This window comes from Pelmatolapia mariae, linkage group LG16_19 (assembly GCF_036321145.2).
Source record: "Pelmatolapia mariae isolate MD_Pm_ZW linkage group LG16_19, Pm_UMD_F_2, whole genome shotgun sequence".
NCBI lineage: Eukaryota > Metazoa > Chordata > Actinopteri > Cichliformes > Cichlidae > Pelmatolapia > Pelmatolapia mariae.
The window spans coordinates 69,242,204-69,256,607 of record NC_086241.1 but is presented as its reverse complement, the minus strand read 5'-3'; the positions used below and the strand labels follow the sequence as shown (position 1 = coordinate 69,256,607).

At 46.8% G+C, this 14,404-nt stretch overlaps 1 protein-coding gene across 1 annotated transcript in view; it reads left to right on the top strand.

Moving 5' to 3' along the window:
- Nucleotides 1-14,404, top strand: part of eipr1 (EARP complex and GARP complex interacting protein 1) — a 50,367-nt gene that overhangs the window by 21,063 nt on the left and 14,900 nt on the right. The window contains exons 5-6 of the mRNA XM_063496842.1: nucleotides 1,802-1,901; nucleotides 9,231-9,367. Coding sequence (XP_063352912.1) covers nucleotides 1,802-1,901; nucleotides 9,231-9,367 — 237 coding nt within the window. The remainder of the gene's footprint in view (nucleotides 1-1,801; nucleotides 1,902-9,230; nucleotides 9,368-14,404) is intronic.

The window sequence follows — 14,404 nt, the reverse complement described above, 5'->3', positions numbered from 1 at the left end:
GGGAGGAGTTTCACCTGCACGAGTTTAAACATGGCCAGGGTTTCTAATGAGATGAGTGTATGCTCAGTACTCAAACACACACTCCGTGATGTCACCGTGAGGGTACGGCTGGCATACCGGGACAGCCAATCAGAAGAGAGTTGTCTTTAAGGAAGGAGCTAAGGCTGCTTGTTTCAGAGGGGCTGTGCTGAGGCTCAGTGTGAGATACAGAAGGATTATTATGACCTGTGGTTCATGCAAAGCTGCGGTAGGAGAGCACGTGATACCCTGTCACGATCTTTGACCACCTTTATTTAGGCTAATCATGCTGGAAGCAGAGTGCACCAAAGGTTTCACCTGACTGAAGCTCTGCTGGAGGCGTTCATGTTTCATGAGCACCTGAGTGTCCGGAGAGGCAGGAATACCACAGTCGTCATAGTGCCACCTGCTGGGAACAGGAAGTGTTTTTTTCCAGCTGGTTTATGTTCACCCTAAATTGTGTTAAAGCGTGACTACAGCCTCGCTCCAGCTTTATTTAAAAATGAGCCTCCAGCATCCGGCTCCGGTTGTTTGTACCCGACAGGAGGATTAAAGGATTTTGCATTTTTTAAAGGTATTATTTTTCTTTTGTTTCTGTTTGGTGTGTTTGGTTTTTCTGTAAACGGGTAGGTCAATACCAGTTTGGCGCTCCGGTGAGTATTGGTGGCAGCAGAACAGCGTGTGTGGATTTGGCTCAAAATAAACTACAGCGAGCTTATGTTAACAAAGGAGCGTGTAGCCCAGTGCAACAGAATGACTCACTGATGGGTTTTCAATAGTTTAGACAACAACAGGGCTCCATGGCACGGAGGAGTGAGGCGTATCGCAGCTCTGCTACACAGAAAATCACCGCTGATGGTTCTGCTCTGCTCCTCAAAACTCCTGACACCATTAAACGCCGATTCAAAGAACCTGAAGTTGGTTTTGTTTGCTGGAAGTACAAGCAACCACTGTGATGTCATCCACGCCAACAATAGCATGTTTGAGGTTTCATTGCCAGAGATACGTGCTAATATGAGCTGAGACTTCATGGATGGTCTTTCAGTACAGGTAAACTCACAGCAGCCGCATTATTGATCCGAATGGTCAGATGGTGACAAAGATAAGAAGAAGAGAAACATGTGATGGACACAGGAAGTAAACAGACTATCTGGTAAGATGGAGGGAATGATGAGGTGTGCACAGAGGGTCAGCAATCGAGACACAGGTGAGAACAATAAAGGTGAGTCAGGCAGTCGGGGAAAAAAGGAGAAAAAACTCAAACACAAATGACTAACTGTAAGTAAAAAGGAGGGCAGCATAAAACAAAAGACCAACCAACATCCAATGGCAACCGACAGCCGCCTGTGTCGCCATGCAGCTGTCAGTCAAAGAGGCCACGCCCCTAATAATGCAAGATTTAAGCCTTAAACAGCTGTTGTGAAAGAGGAAATGATCTACAGATCCAAACAGTTTGTGCATCAGGCTGTAAACATGTTTGTTTCTGCTCTCAAGTTTTAACATGAGTGTCTGTGGGGACTGACTCACTGCTGCCCCTGCTGGACACTAGAGGGACTGCAGGTTTCAAGGTCAATGCTTAATTCATGCAGAATTATTTTAACTGATTTCTGATTAATTTTCTACTACAAATCATTTTGAAACACATTTATCTACTTTAAACATGCACGACACATCTGTGTGACCATCGCTGCAGATGTCACAGACCCCGCCCTGCAGCATGCTTGCGCTCGATTTGACCGTAGCCCTGTGCTTCTGTGTTTGTGTGTATTTTGTGTATGTACAGCATGCTGTGGGAGCCCATGGGGGACGGCAAGCGCGTGATTTCGTTGGCTGATAACCACGCGCTGCTCTGGGACCTGCAGGAGAGCTCCACACAGGCCACGGTGAGGAAACTGTAAACCAGAGGCACGCACGCCGTATCGCACAATAGCTAACTCATTATTTGATAACCGCCATATCGTCCTGGTGTTATCAGACGCACACATCCTCTGTGTGTGTGACAACAGCACAGCGTCCACTATTCATCCTGCCGCTCACACACACACACACACACACGTGCGCTGTGGCTGCTTTAATATTATTCTGGTCAAGCCGCTCCCGCTGTGACAGTAATAGTCTTGTTTAATAAGTACGAGAGAAATCGTTCCATCTCCTTTCACAGTTCACTGAAGTAGAGCTGCTGCAGTTACACATTAAGTTTCACTTACAGGCGCTGCAGTACACAAGCTGATGTATGTGTGAGGAACATTACACACCACGCGTGAAGCCCAGCGTCTCGCTCTCGAAACGCGTGCGGACGCCGCTCTGCTGCTTCAGTAAGACCGACTTTCGTTAATGACGCTTTAGTCAGTTGTTGTTTTGTGTTAACAGACGATGAAATCAGAATTGTTGCATAAACTTTCTCCCCTCGTTTATTCATTTACCCACCGTGGTCGCGGTTCAAGCGTCTGTTTTCCTGTAACGTCCTGCAGCTCTGAAACCTTCATAAGAGAATCCACTCAGCGTGGACGTGACACTGAGGACTTTTCCACAGCCGGTAATCCAAACCAGACAGCAGCAGATTAGTGACCGGCCTCATGCTCTGGGTGGATCCTCTCAGACCTTCTCCTGGATCCATTTTTGGCATCTTCTTCCTGCCCTGTGATGGGTGAAGTTAGAGGACTGCACAGGCCGGTCTGCGGTCTCATGTACAGTTTACTCAGATATTTATTCCATGCCTCAGCTAATCCGTCATTCTGACACTTAGAACTTTGACCTGAAGTCCATGAACTCATCAGAGAAGCCTTTACAGTGAGGAGAGCCTGCAGAGGTGGACGAGCTGAAGATGCTCACATGGTGGCTGTCAGAGAGGCTATATCGGAGAAAACATGATGAAGGAAGACCTCGGAGAAGATTCACGGATGTGGTGAGGCACGAGGCGCAGAGTTAAGAGCTCTGTGAAAGGAGAGAAGTCCTGGACTCTTCTGGTTCTACCAGTGCAAACTGGGAGAACCCACTTCCAACCAGGATCCCCTGTTACGCTGCAGACGCCTCACGCTCGAGACTTTCACTGCAGTAAAAATAAAGTGTCGAGTGTGTGGCTGATTCGTGCGTAGATGCTTTCGGTCAATTCGTTGGCAGTCCTGTCCTTCCTAATGCAGGGTGAAGAGGCTCTTCACTGTAAGCTCTCAGTCTTCCAACCTGCCAGCTTTGCCCTCAAAAGGCCCATTATGTGTTTAAAGCCTGGAAATAATGGCGTGCGTCGGGCGCGTGCGGAAGAAGTAATAGAGCGGCGGCGTGGGTCGGCCCCGGCTTTCATGAGTGTGTTGTTCCAGCTCGAGCGATGATTATAGATGAGTCATTAGTGATTCATGCACTCGTTTAGTGATTCACATAAAGGCCAGCCAGGTCACACACACCTGAACGTGTGTGTGTGTGTGTGTGTGTGTGTGTGTGTGTGTGTGTGTGTGTGTGTGTGTGTGTGTGTGTGTGTGTGTGATGTGGTCGTTCACGAGCTGCACTGTTGGAGAAGTCGTTCTGGGGTTTATCAGTCAAGCTGCGTTCACCAGCAACACCTGACCAATCAGATGCAGGGACAGGTCTCCGGGCAAAGGAGCAACAGGTCATCTTCAGCATGTTCGCATTTCTGAATGCACCGAGTTTCTGCCCTGTGATTGGCTGATTAGATGTTTGAGTTGACGAGAAGCTGAATAGGTGTACCTAATAAAGTGGCAGGTGAGTGTGTTTGATTTAACGGGACAGTCGGTTCACGTCATTATCATCAGGTTAGAAATGCTTCAAATCATCCTCACCGATTACCGATGGCCTCCACAGACACGTCGCAGGAGGACCTGCAGACTCCTGCAGGACGCTGTCCCGGGGGGAAGTTCGTGTCTGCAGGCTACTTCAGTTTCCCAGGCAGTCTGGAGGCAGAAAACATTCCCAATGTTTAATGCTCTGTAAGTGGAAGATGCTCCCTGTACATCAAAAATGAAGGGCGGCACAGATTCCACACGTTCAGCGTAGAGTTTGCATCTTTGTGTTTCACAGACAGGAAGTTTCATCAGTGGGAAAACACGGAACACCACGACCTAGAGGGAGGACACGACAGAGGGCAAGGAGACAACTGAGGTGTCCATAAGATGATGAGAGGCAGACGGGAGGATACAAAGAAGGAACAAGGAAGTAAACTCAAAGCACAAGATACCAAAGACTATCAAAATAAAACAGGAAGTTAACTACACATACATTTACAACCCGACACAACTAAACGGAGGAGGAAGGGAACACTCAAGGGAACACTCAAGGGAACACTCAAGGGAACACTAAAGGGAACACTAAAGGGAACTAATCCATCTAAAGTCACCTGGACCTGAAGTAGAAACACAAATAATCAAATATGGAACCAGCGATCGGGAAAGGAGCCCGATGAGGAGAGAGGGAATGAAAAAAGAGGAGAGAGGGATTCCTCCGGTGCTGATGAGGATGTGAATCTGGCCCCGCCCCCCTCCGGCGCCCCCTGTCTGTCACATGGTGGCGTGTCCAGCTGCAGCGTCCATGTCTGTCTCCAGGGCCTGGGCTAGATTACTCTGTGTGTGTGTGTGTGTGTGTGTGTGTGTGTGTGTGTGTGTGTGTGTGTGTGTGTGTGTGTGTGTGTGTGTGTGTGTGTGTGTGTGTGTGTGTGTGGCTCATCAATTAGTCCGGCGGTGGGACTGAGTGAAAACATCTCGGCTGACTCACACACACCCACACACCTTGTCCTGCACATCTGCTCCACAAACGCACACTAACGCTCTCTCGGCGTGCAGAGGAGGCACGGCTGCGCACCGCTTTGACAGATAGCTCTGCATTAGTGCCGCTTGCGTCCTAAATGAATGCGTCCCCCAGTGTTGTGTGTGCTGCCTTGTTAGGGCCCCTAATTTGGTTAGTGTGCTAATAAAGCTGGGAACCTGGGATGCACGGCGCTCCGGCTGTGCTGCTGGACGGGTTTCCAGAGCCTCGAGTCGGGGAGCGCGTCTGCTCTTTGAAGAGCTCAGAGTCTGTCTGCACATTTGGGAGAGGAATCGCTTCACAGGAAGAAGGAGACTTTATTTCATGCTTGTTTAAAGAGCGCTGGCAACACGTCCTCCGACGCTACGTTGTTGTAAAAAGGGTGAAAAATGAAGCCAAGCGCTAAAAAAAGCTCAGCTACGTGGAGCGCTGTGTTTGTGCTGCTGGAGCCTTTCGGAGCGTTTGTGATGACATCATCTGACCAATAATATGGCTGCTGTGAGGTCACTGTACTAACAGACCCTCCCAGAGGCTGTGCTCCAGTTTGAGTGATTTTATGTGGATGTTATTGATTAGCAGGTGTCTGTGTGATACAGCTGGATATACACCCATCACTTTATCAGCACATCCCACAGATGCTCCACTGGAGACCAGGTCAACACCTGAAACTATTCCTGAAACATTTCTGCTGATGATGATGGCAGCCACTCTGCCATCAGGGAGCACCGTGTCCGTGTGAGGGCGTGCATGGTCTGCAGGTACGCTTAGGTAGGTGGTACGTGTCAAACATCCACATGGACGGAAGGACCCAAAGTTTCCCAGGAGAACATCAACCAAAGCATCACACTGCCTCCGTCGGCTCGCCTTCTTCCCATAGTGCATCCTGGTGACAGGTGTTCTCCAGGTAAGTGTGTCCTGACACTTTTCCATCAGAACCAGCATGAACCTTTTCAGCAGCTTGAGCTACAGCAGCTGGTCTGCACAGGGGCCAGCCTTGGCTCCCCGCGGCCGTGACTCACCGCCGTTGGTTCGCCGCCGTTCTTTCCTTGGACCATCTTTGATAGATGCTGAGCCCTGCCGACCGGGAACGCCCCACACAGCCAAATCCTCACGACACCCACGTTTTTCCTGCTTCAAACATAAACTCTGAGGACAAGATGTTCACCTGCTCTGTGACAGGTCCCGCCCACTGACAGGTGAGACAATGATCAGTGTTGTCGGTCAAAATGCTAACGTTGAGCACCTAGAGGAGTGATGTCACTGCAGGCGTGTCTGTTTTATCTGCAGTCTGTTTCCGGTGCCTCTGACATAGGGCGAGTGATGTCACGATGGCGGTGTCCAGCTTTTACTTTTTGAGGCTGAGGATTTGGCGTGGACACGGCTGCGGCTTGGACACGGCTGCGGCTTGGACACGGCTGCGGCGCGGACACGGCTGCGGCGCGGACACGGCTGCGGCGCGGACACGGCTGCGGCTTGGACACGGCTGCGGCGCGGAGCCGCTCAGAAACTCTGGTTACAAATGACGTGTAAATGAGATTTTTCATAGACTGAGAAGCCGAGGTTTGCGAGTGGACATTCGTGAAATAGTCGTGGAAATATTTTTGAAGGCCGCGGAGGAAGCCTCGCTCCTCTCCTCTTTGTTCTCTTCCTCCTCAGCTCCTGTCTTTAGATTTCCTCCCTTTCTTCTCCCCTTCTGCCTACTTTGGTCTCCTTCCTTTAAACCTCCCCGCTCAGCCGGCCTTCCTCTCTCTGCCTCCCTCTGTCTGTCCTCTCTAGCTGAAATAATGAGAGTGTACCGCGGCGCTGTGCGGTGACGGGCCGATCGATGATCCTTGCTCCAACAGGCAGGGGCGGTGGAGGGGGTGGGGGTGAAACCTGCAGATAGAGCAGAGAAAAATGAAGCGGTGCAGAGCTGCTGTTTGAATTGTTGGATGCATCGCAGTTTAAAGGAAAGATAATCATTTCCAAAGCGTCCCGCTGAATTAATTGGATTCCATTTTTAAAGCAGCCGATGAAGTGATACGCTTTATAATTCAGAGTCCTTGAAGTATTTTGACTTTGATTCATTTCACCTTCATTGTTGCCGTGTGAAGTATGTGCAGCAGGTTTGATAAATATACGTCGCCGGCTGCAGTTTAACCTGCACGCCTTTCAGCTGCGCTCCTCTCCGTCTGGGCTCCGCTGACATTTTGTCACTTTAATGTGTTTGTGTTAAAAACCAAAGACGGTGCAATCAATTGCAGTCTTTAAAGCCCTTTGATTTGGTTTTCAGCAGCAATCAGTCTTAAATATTACGCTGATGGGTGAGCTGCGCTATCGAGAGCAGCGCTCGAGCAAATCAGCGTTACTCTGCTCGTCGTCGCCGCTTTGCCCAAGCTTTGGCGTGCTCTCGTCACCCGGCGACGGTTTCTGGACATTCAGATTCAAATCAAGCGTGTTCAGTGTTGTTGTAAGCAGAACAAACCACTGTGCGAAGACGAGGAACGCTTCTTCTGGCTCCATTGTTTTCTTCTATGATGAAAATAACCTCAAATAAAATCAAACTTGAAGTTTTGAGACTCGCGGTCTCGACCCTTTAATCCCTGCTCGACTGTCTTAATAAAAATACTTGAGACATCCAGCCAATGGATTCATCTTCTTTAAACATCTGGACAGATCTGCTCAAATCATCCTGGCTTTGCACCAGCTGTGGACTTGGTACTTGCTCCATATTAAGGTTGGGCGATAGGCGATGTATTCACACGGGTGACTTTTTGATGGGCGGGGCAATCCTGCAGCTCCATGCAGCTCAACAAGCTGTGGAAAAGCTTTTCACCAGCAGAAGAACGAAGTGCTTTTACTAAAACGGTTAAATATGAAAAGGACAGCCCCAGATACAGCCAGCGCACTCTGAGGAGGGTGCATGTGTTCGCAGCTGGGAGAGCGTGCTTTAAACAGAACAATTGTGTTTTTCTAATAATGTTGGTTGAAGCTAACTTACTGATGGGCAAATACAGAAGTCCCCCTTGCAAAAACATTCGGTGAACGGCTCAGTCTGTCGTCAGTGGTCGATAAATTTGTCCAACCTTACTCCATATGCAGGATGGTGGAAGGAGCTCAGACGTGTGTTTGGAAAGCAGGACTTTTATATTTCTGAAAGAGGTTTAAGGATCTGGACACGACAGAACGTCACTGATGTGCATGATTCTGTTAGGACCAAAAGATTCGTCATAAACTGTATCATAGCATCACTTCTTTGACCGAGGACGATGCAGAGGATGCGAAACAACGATGGGAGAAAGAATCAGGCTTTTCAATACCTGACGATTTATAGCAAACAGCTTTTAAATGCTAATTCCTGGAGCTGGAGGGAGTTTTGGAAAAGACGCGTTTGTTATTGGAAAGAAGCTTTGATAATTATCTATAAACTTTAATATTTCTCATAATGTGTTCTTCATAAAAAGTAGAAATAAATTCTGATCCCTTGGATCTGCGGCGTGAGGAACTTCTTTCAGTGTGTTTGTTGATCACTGGGGGGCAGCACTGCGACTTTATGACTTGCAGATAACATCCGGTTGCTTATTGATGCACGAAGGAGCAACAACGTCAATAATTTAATAATTCAATAACTTAAGCTCGAATCACAAAGCAACATATCAAAGCCCAGATTGACCTGCTGGATCTGCTGGAGTTCTGGAGTTTTATCACTTTTATTTTCTAGTTCTTGGTTCTTGTTTGATGTTGGTTCTCCTTCGTGTCCAAACTCGTCTCTGTGTTTCGTGTCTTCTGTATAAAGTCAGCCGTGTCCCCGTGTCTGCCTCCACTGTTGTTTTGTCAAGGTCATATGTCTTAGTCTCGTCTCTGTGTTAGTCACTTCCTGTTTTATTTTGACAGTGCCTCTTGTGTGTGATCGTGTCCCGTTGGTTAGATTCTGTCCAGTTGTGTTCCCACATGTGTCCATGTGTATATGTGCTCTGTGTCTCCCTCTCTGTCTGCAGCTTCCTCTTTTGTCCAGTAAATTAAATCTGTAAGTCGTTCCCGACACACTCCGTCTCAGGACAGCGGACTTAATAACTGATGACATGACCATGTGAAGCGCAGCTAAACGAGGCTAAAAAGCGGTGCGCAGACATGTCCCCCCATCAAACTGCACAGCCTTTCTTTATATGCAGATACTGTGAAATGATTATTATTAGAGTCTTTAAACGAATAGTGAGTCAGTGTAACGCCGACAGCACGAGTTGAGGTGTGTTTGCAGGAGTGTACACGCCGGCGTGATGCAGGCAGCTGGCGTGCCACTAATACCCCAAATATTACTACAGTTGTTAGCGAGCGATTGTAGTTTTGAGAGTGGCCTGCAGAGAAAATGACTCCTAATAAGGCCTCATTATGCTGATTTAATGAACTGCTCCGGCTCGACCTGTCACACACATACAGATGAAATTCTCGTCCCCGCTAACGAAGGCGCCGCCGTCCCTCCGCAGGTCTCCAGCACCGCCACCCTCGAGGGTAAAGGTCAGCTGAAGTTCACCTCCGGCAAGTGGAGCCCCCACCACAACTGCAGCCAGCTCGCCACAGCCAACGACACGGCCATACGAGGCTGGGACCTCCGCACCATGAGGTGAGCGCCGCCGCCCGAGAGATGCTTTACGTGCTTTATTTAGGTGACGTGCCGTTGTCGCCTCCTTTTTCACGGCATTGATCGCTGAACCTGATGGAATAAGTCCCGCAGCAGCCGCTGAGCTGAGGCGGAGGTGTCACTGACGGTTGGTGGTTTTTTTATTCTTATTTGCCAATCAGCATTAATGCTCTGCTTTTTTCTTTGCACCTGATTAAAAGGAGCTGACGTCTGTGTAAATCTGACAGAAATGAGTCGTGTACGTTAAACTCTGGGCTTACTGGTTTTACTGGGTGTTTGCATGTCATTACATGCAGACATTTGAATGCACTACACAGAGCTGTGCGTTTAATATTACTCATCATGCTGAGGGAGTTTTGTCATGACTGCCTCTCCGTGCATCAGGAAACACATGTGTGTGTTAAAGTCTTCATATTACAGCTTCAGAGCAGGTTCAGATCATCTCCTCGTGCTGTGAGCAGATTTTGGTGTTTTCTGGTACTGATGAAAACGTCGTGTAACCGTTGGAAACGAGCAGCGTCATAAATGCCATTAATGACTGAGTCGTTAGTCATTATTGGATATCGAGTTAAAAGGCCCTCCGAGAACACAAACCTCCACCGAGCCAGCTCACTCGCCGGGCGGTAAAACAATAGTTTTGTATTTTCTGTGTATGCATTTTGATTCTTTGTTCATTTTAAACCGACTTTGAGATGTTTGCAGTGCAGGCTTTTGCTCTGCTGAAACCATCATATGCTTTAATGTACTTGTCATCATTTTGAGTAGGGAGCTAATTATGCTAGCAAAGCTGAAAACTGTCATACTGCTGTAAGAAGCGATACACCAGGTTAGCCGAGTGTCCGGAGTATCAGCCTGGATATCGTATCATAGTCTCAAACCACGTTTCTCAAGTATTTATCCCGTTTTTCATTCTGTCTGAAAACTCGACTGCTGAAAAGGTTTTGAATGAATTCTGATTGAACTCTGTAGCGGTGCTGATGGGAGTCCAATATCGATGTCACTTATTGATTCTCGGTGGGTTCTCATTGGCGTCAGAGTCACCGCCATCTCTTCATTCATGCTGAGGTCAAATGTTTGTGCATGTTGGAGATATTTCTGCTTTGTTGTGATTGGTGTTGGGGTTGTTACTCAAAGATGGAACCAGCACAGACACTTCAAAGCGGTCGTCATGGTGATTCTGCTGTAGAAACACGTCTGTCACCTGTTGATGTTCAGGCTCTGGCTGCAGGGCTGGAGTCTGCGTACCTTGGCTCTTGGCTAGCTTAGCGTTAACATAGCGAATAGAAAGTAAGATATACAGATTTAATATATTTAATATATGTCACATTTGACCTCTGACCTCACTTTTTTATTACACTTTTCTTTCAAATTGAAATTGTGTTTTATCTTCAAAGAAAGTATTTCCAAGACAAAGACAATGAGCTGATGTTTGTTACAAATATACTGAAATATAATATTAAACTACGTATGAACTTGCATCAGGTAAGAATGTGCCACCAGGACAAAAGCCTCCATAGAGTCTCATAAAACATCAAAGTGATTTATGATGAACAATTAAGAGTATTTTGTAATATTTTTGATCACTTTTAGGTAATTTTACATAAAAATAAATGTGCCTTTATTTAAAAAGAACTGTAATATTTCAAACCTTTAAGTGCTGTTTAAACACTCATCGATCGTGGCCTGCGGGTCTTTATCAGAGTCCAACATTATGAAATAATATTTTTTGCACAGTTACATCAGAGGCTTTGCTGATGTGATGAGGCAGTTAGAAACCTGCGACACTACAGGCAGCGCAGTGGAAACACGGCACTCGGCTGTAGTTAATTAGCATATGGACTCTTATAATGCATAAGTCAATAAAGGACTGGCAATGAAACGAGGCTTAAGGGGAATCAGATGTTACATTGTCCACCCAAAGCCAGAACTGCTCCACGAATCAAATTCATTCACGATTAGTGAGATTAGTTGTTCTGCTGGCTCGAGTCTGTGGACGGATTAAAGGAAAAACTGGAGTCCTGACCCACAGTGAGGAGCTCTGTTGGCTCTACAGTAACCGTTACCTGCCTGTGAGCACCTGGAGCTGTTTATGCATTCATCAGAGATGACACTGATTAAATCAGCATGATCAGGAGCGGGGTTGTAAAGTGGCTTGCAGCTTTTAGTAGTCCATCTTGAGTGGAGACGACACACCCACATGTAGTTCAGGCAGCCAATCAGAAGAAGGCTGTCTGAAAGGGGCGGAGCTAACACAGCTTATTTCAGACCAAGGATGGAGGGATTATTATGAGCTGTCAGCTTTGTGTCTCTAACAAAGACGAACACACGAACCTGTGCGGTCTGTGCTCGTATTTGCATCCAGGTGTGTCTGTCGACTCTCTGCCGACGCCCGTGAATCGAGTCGAGCGCGTTCTTCTGCTCGCCAGATGATGAAGTGCGAGGCGGCTGAGCACTAATGTTCCTGTGTGACACGGAGCATGTGTACTACCACACATTAACCTTGTAACTGCAGGTTATCAGCAGCCCACCTCCCAACCTCTCACTGTGTGTGTGTGTGTTTCTGCAGCACTTGATGAGTGAGGTCAGCGTGTGTTTACGTGTGGGCTGTGCTGCAGGAATAATAATCACCTCGCCATCGATCGCCATGATAACAGCAAAGTGCTGAAGAGACTGAGAGGGGTGCCGGGTGAAGGAGAGAGGAGGAGAGAGTGAGAATGTATTTACACGATGCGTATCACAGGGCCAGATAAGATAGTTGAATCATTGATATCGCTCCCCGTCAGCCCCATAACAAATTAAAGAGTTCCTGCACACCCCGTTTTGGCCGTTCTCCTCCCGCTGTGCTGTTTTGAAGGATGCAACAGTGCTGATTTAGCCGTCGGCACAAAGGGAAGGAGGGGGCGGCGGAGCGGGGCTTGTTAGCAGAGAACAGCCTCATCCCTGATATCGCTGTGAAAACACACCATTATAGTCTGCAGGGACACGTGCAGCCAGCAGAGGGCGCACCGTGACAGACGTTTCAAAGAAAAATAATAAAATGGTCCGATAAAGACGATCGGCTTTTTCGTTGGTTTGAATAAAATAAGATGTTTGTGCAGGAATATATCCAAGTGCTGTCAGGACTGAAAATCTGCACTTTGATTCATTTTTTCATTTTAAATATGCGGTTCATGGTTTTTTTAAAATAAGCTGAAACTTGGAAATGAGCATCGGAGGAGCTCTTGCAGCACATTTATGTTTTTTTTCTTGGATTAGGACGTATTTGGCTCCTCGTTTGATTCGTTTGGTCCAAAGTGTCTGAAGCAACAGCAGGTAAAGAGATGCACAGAGGAGGTCGGGGTGGAGGCAAGAGACAACCAAACATCAAACTAACAAACCACATTTCAGTTACAGTTAAAGTCAAACCTGATCTTCTCCTCTTTGAGTTTATACCTCCACCTGACCGGAGGACGACACCTGAGCGGCCTCATATTCAGAGATCCAGGAAGCTCATGACCTGTGTTTGTCCCTCCAGACCTGCGTAAATGATCCATTTATTAGATTAAACTGACAGAAAAATAATCATCAAGTATTTTAGTAGCTGATCTCAGAGCAGTCCTCCATCATGTCTCCATCAGCTCAGCACAGACAAAATCTGCTCGGTTCATTTTAACTCTGCAAAGGAAACAAAAAAAGAGTCTCATCTGCAGATGTTTGATGTGCCAATAAAAACAGGACTAATGCAGCAAACAGGCACAGAGAATAAATAACATGTACATCATGTGAAAACCCGACTATAGTCCAAAACCGTCATTTATTTTTATTGTTTCCTTAAAATTCCAAACTTCTGAATGAACATGAAAAAAACACAGATTTCATTTTTCAGTCTTTTCTGAAGACGTCAGACCGTCTGCTGTCTGAGCTTTTGTGGTTTAGTAACGATGCAAATGGACAAATACTCATTTGTTAATGACAAATGCCGCTCCTGTAGCCGAGGAGTTTGCTGGACGATGGTTTGGGCCAAATACTGGAAAGTGCAGCAGTTCCTGATCGAGCCTTTTGCCCGAGTTTTGATCATACATGTCAGCTCAGCACGCGTGTATCACAGCTGTGTTTGTTAGATAACCTTACGTTGAGAGACGAGCAGAAACCCAAACCTTAACCATTAATCAGTAAAAAGAAAAATGTGCTTGTGTTTAAAAAAAAAACAACATAATTTACTTACTGTTTGATGTCTGTACGACCAACTGATGAGCCCGACACACGTGGTGGAATTTTTCAACAATGTATATATAAATTATCACGATGTCTGGCACTCTGATATGCTGACATGTCAAAACAGTGACTCTTCCTGTTGGATCACAGACAGTTTGCATGGTTTGTTTTCTCTGAGCTCTGCTTTAACGGCAGAAAGACGAAAAATCAATACACAAATCTAAAAATGTAAAAGAATAAAAAACATTCAGATGCTTCAGTAGACACACACACACACACACCGAGGTCACAGCATGTCGGGTTTGTGTTTCACTGTCTGTGCATGTGTGAAGTGACTGCAAGTGTGAAAGAGCAGTCTTTGTGTGCGCACGTGTGTGTGTGTGTGTGTGTGTGTGTGTGTGTGTGTGTGTGTGTCAGCCTATCATCACGCTCCACTGCCTCTGCAGGTGACCTCTGAGGTGTCTCCCCCACTTCTCTCTGACACACAGAGTAAAAATAGACCGACCCATCGGTGGTTTCTTGTCATTGCATTGAATTTGTTTCCATTCACTGACTGACTGCTCGTATTTTCTTAGGCTGAGATGATGGTGCAACACACTTCACCTCTGGGTGACCTCGCTCGCAGACAGATCTGCAAAGGTTTGCAAATAACTGCCGTCTAATTTCATAACAGATTACAGTCGATGTGCGTCCATCCGATGAGCTCGTCTGCCATGTTTTTGAAACGATTTGTGGAGTAATTTCTTTCAGATCAGCGAGGTTCTGAATGTTAGCAGCTAATGTGTATTTCTGTTTATGTCAACAGCAACAGATGAATTTATTGCA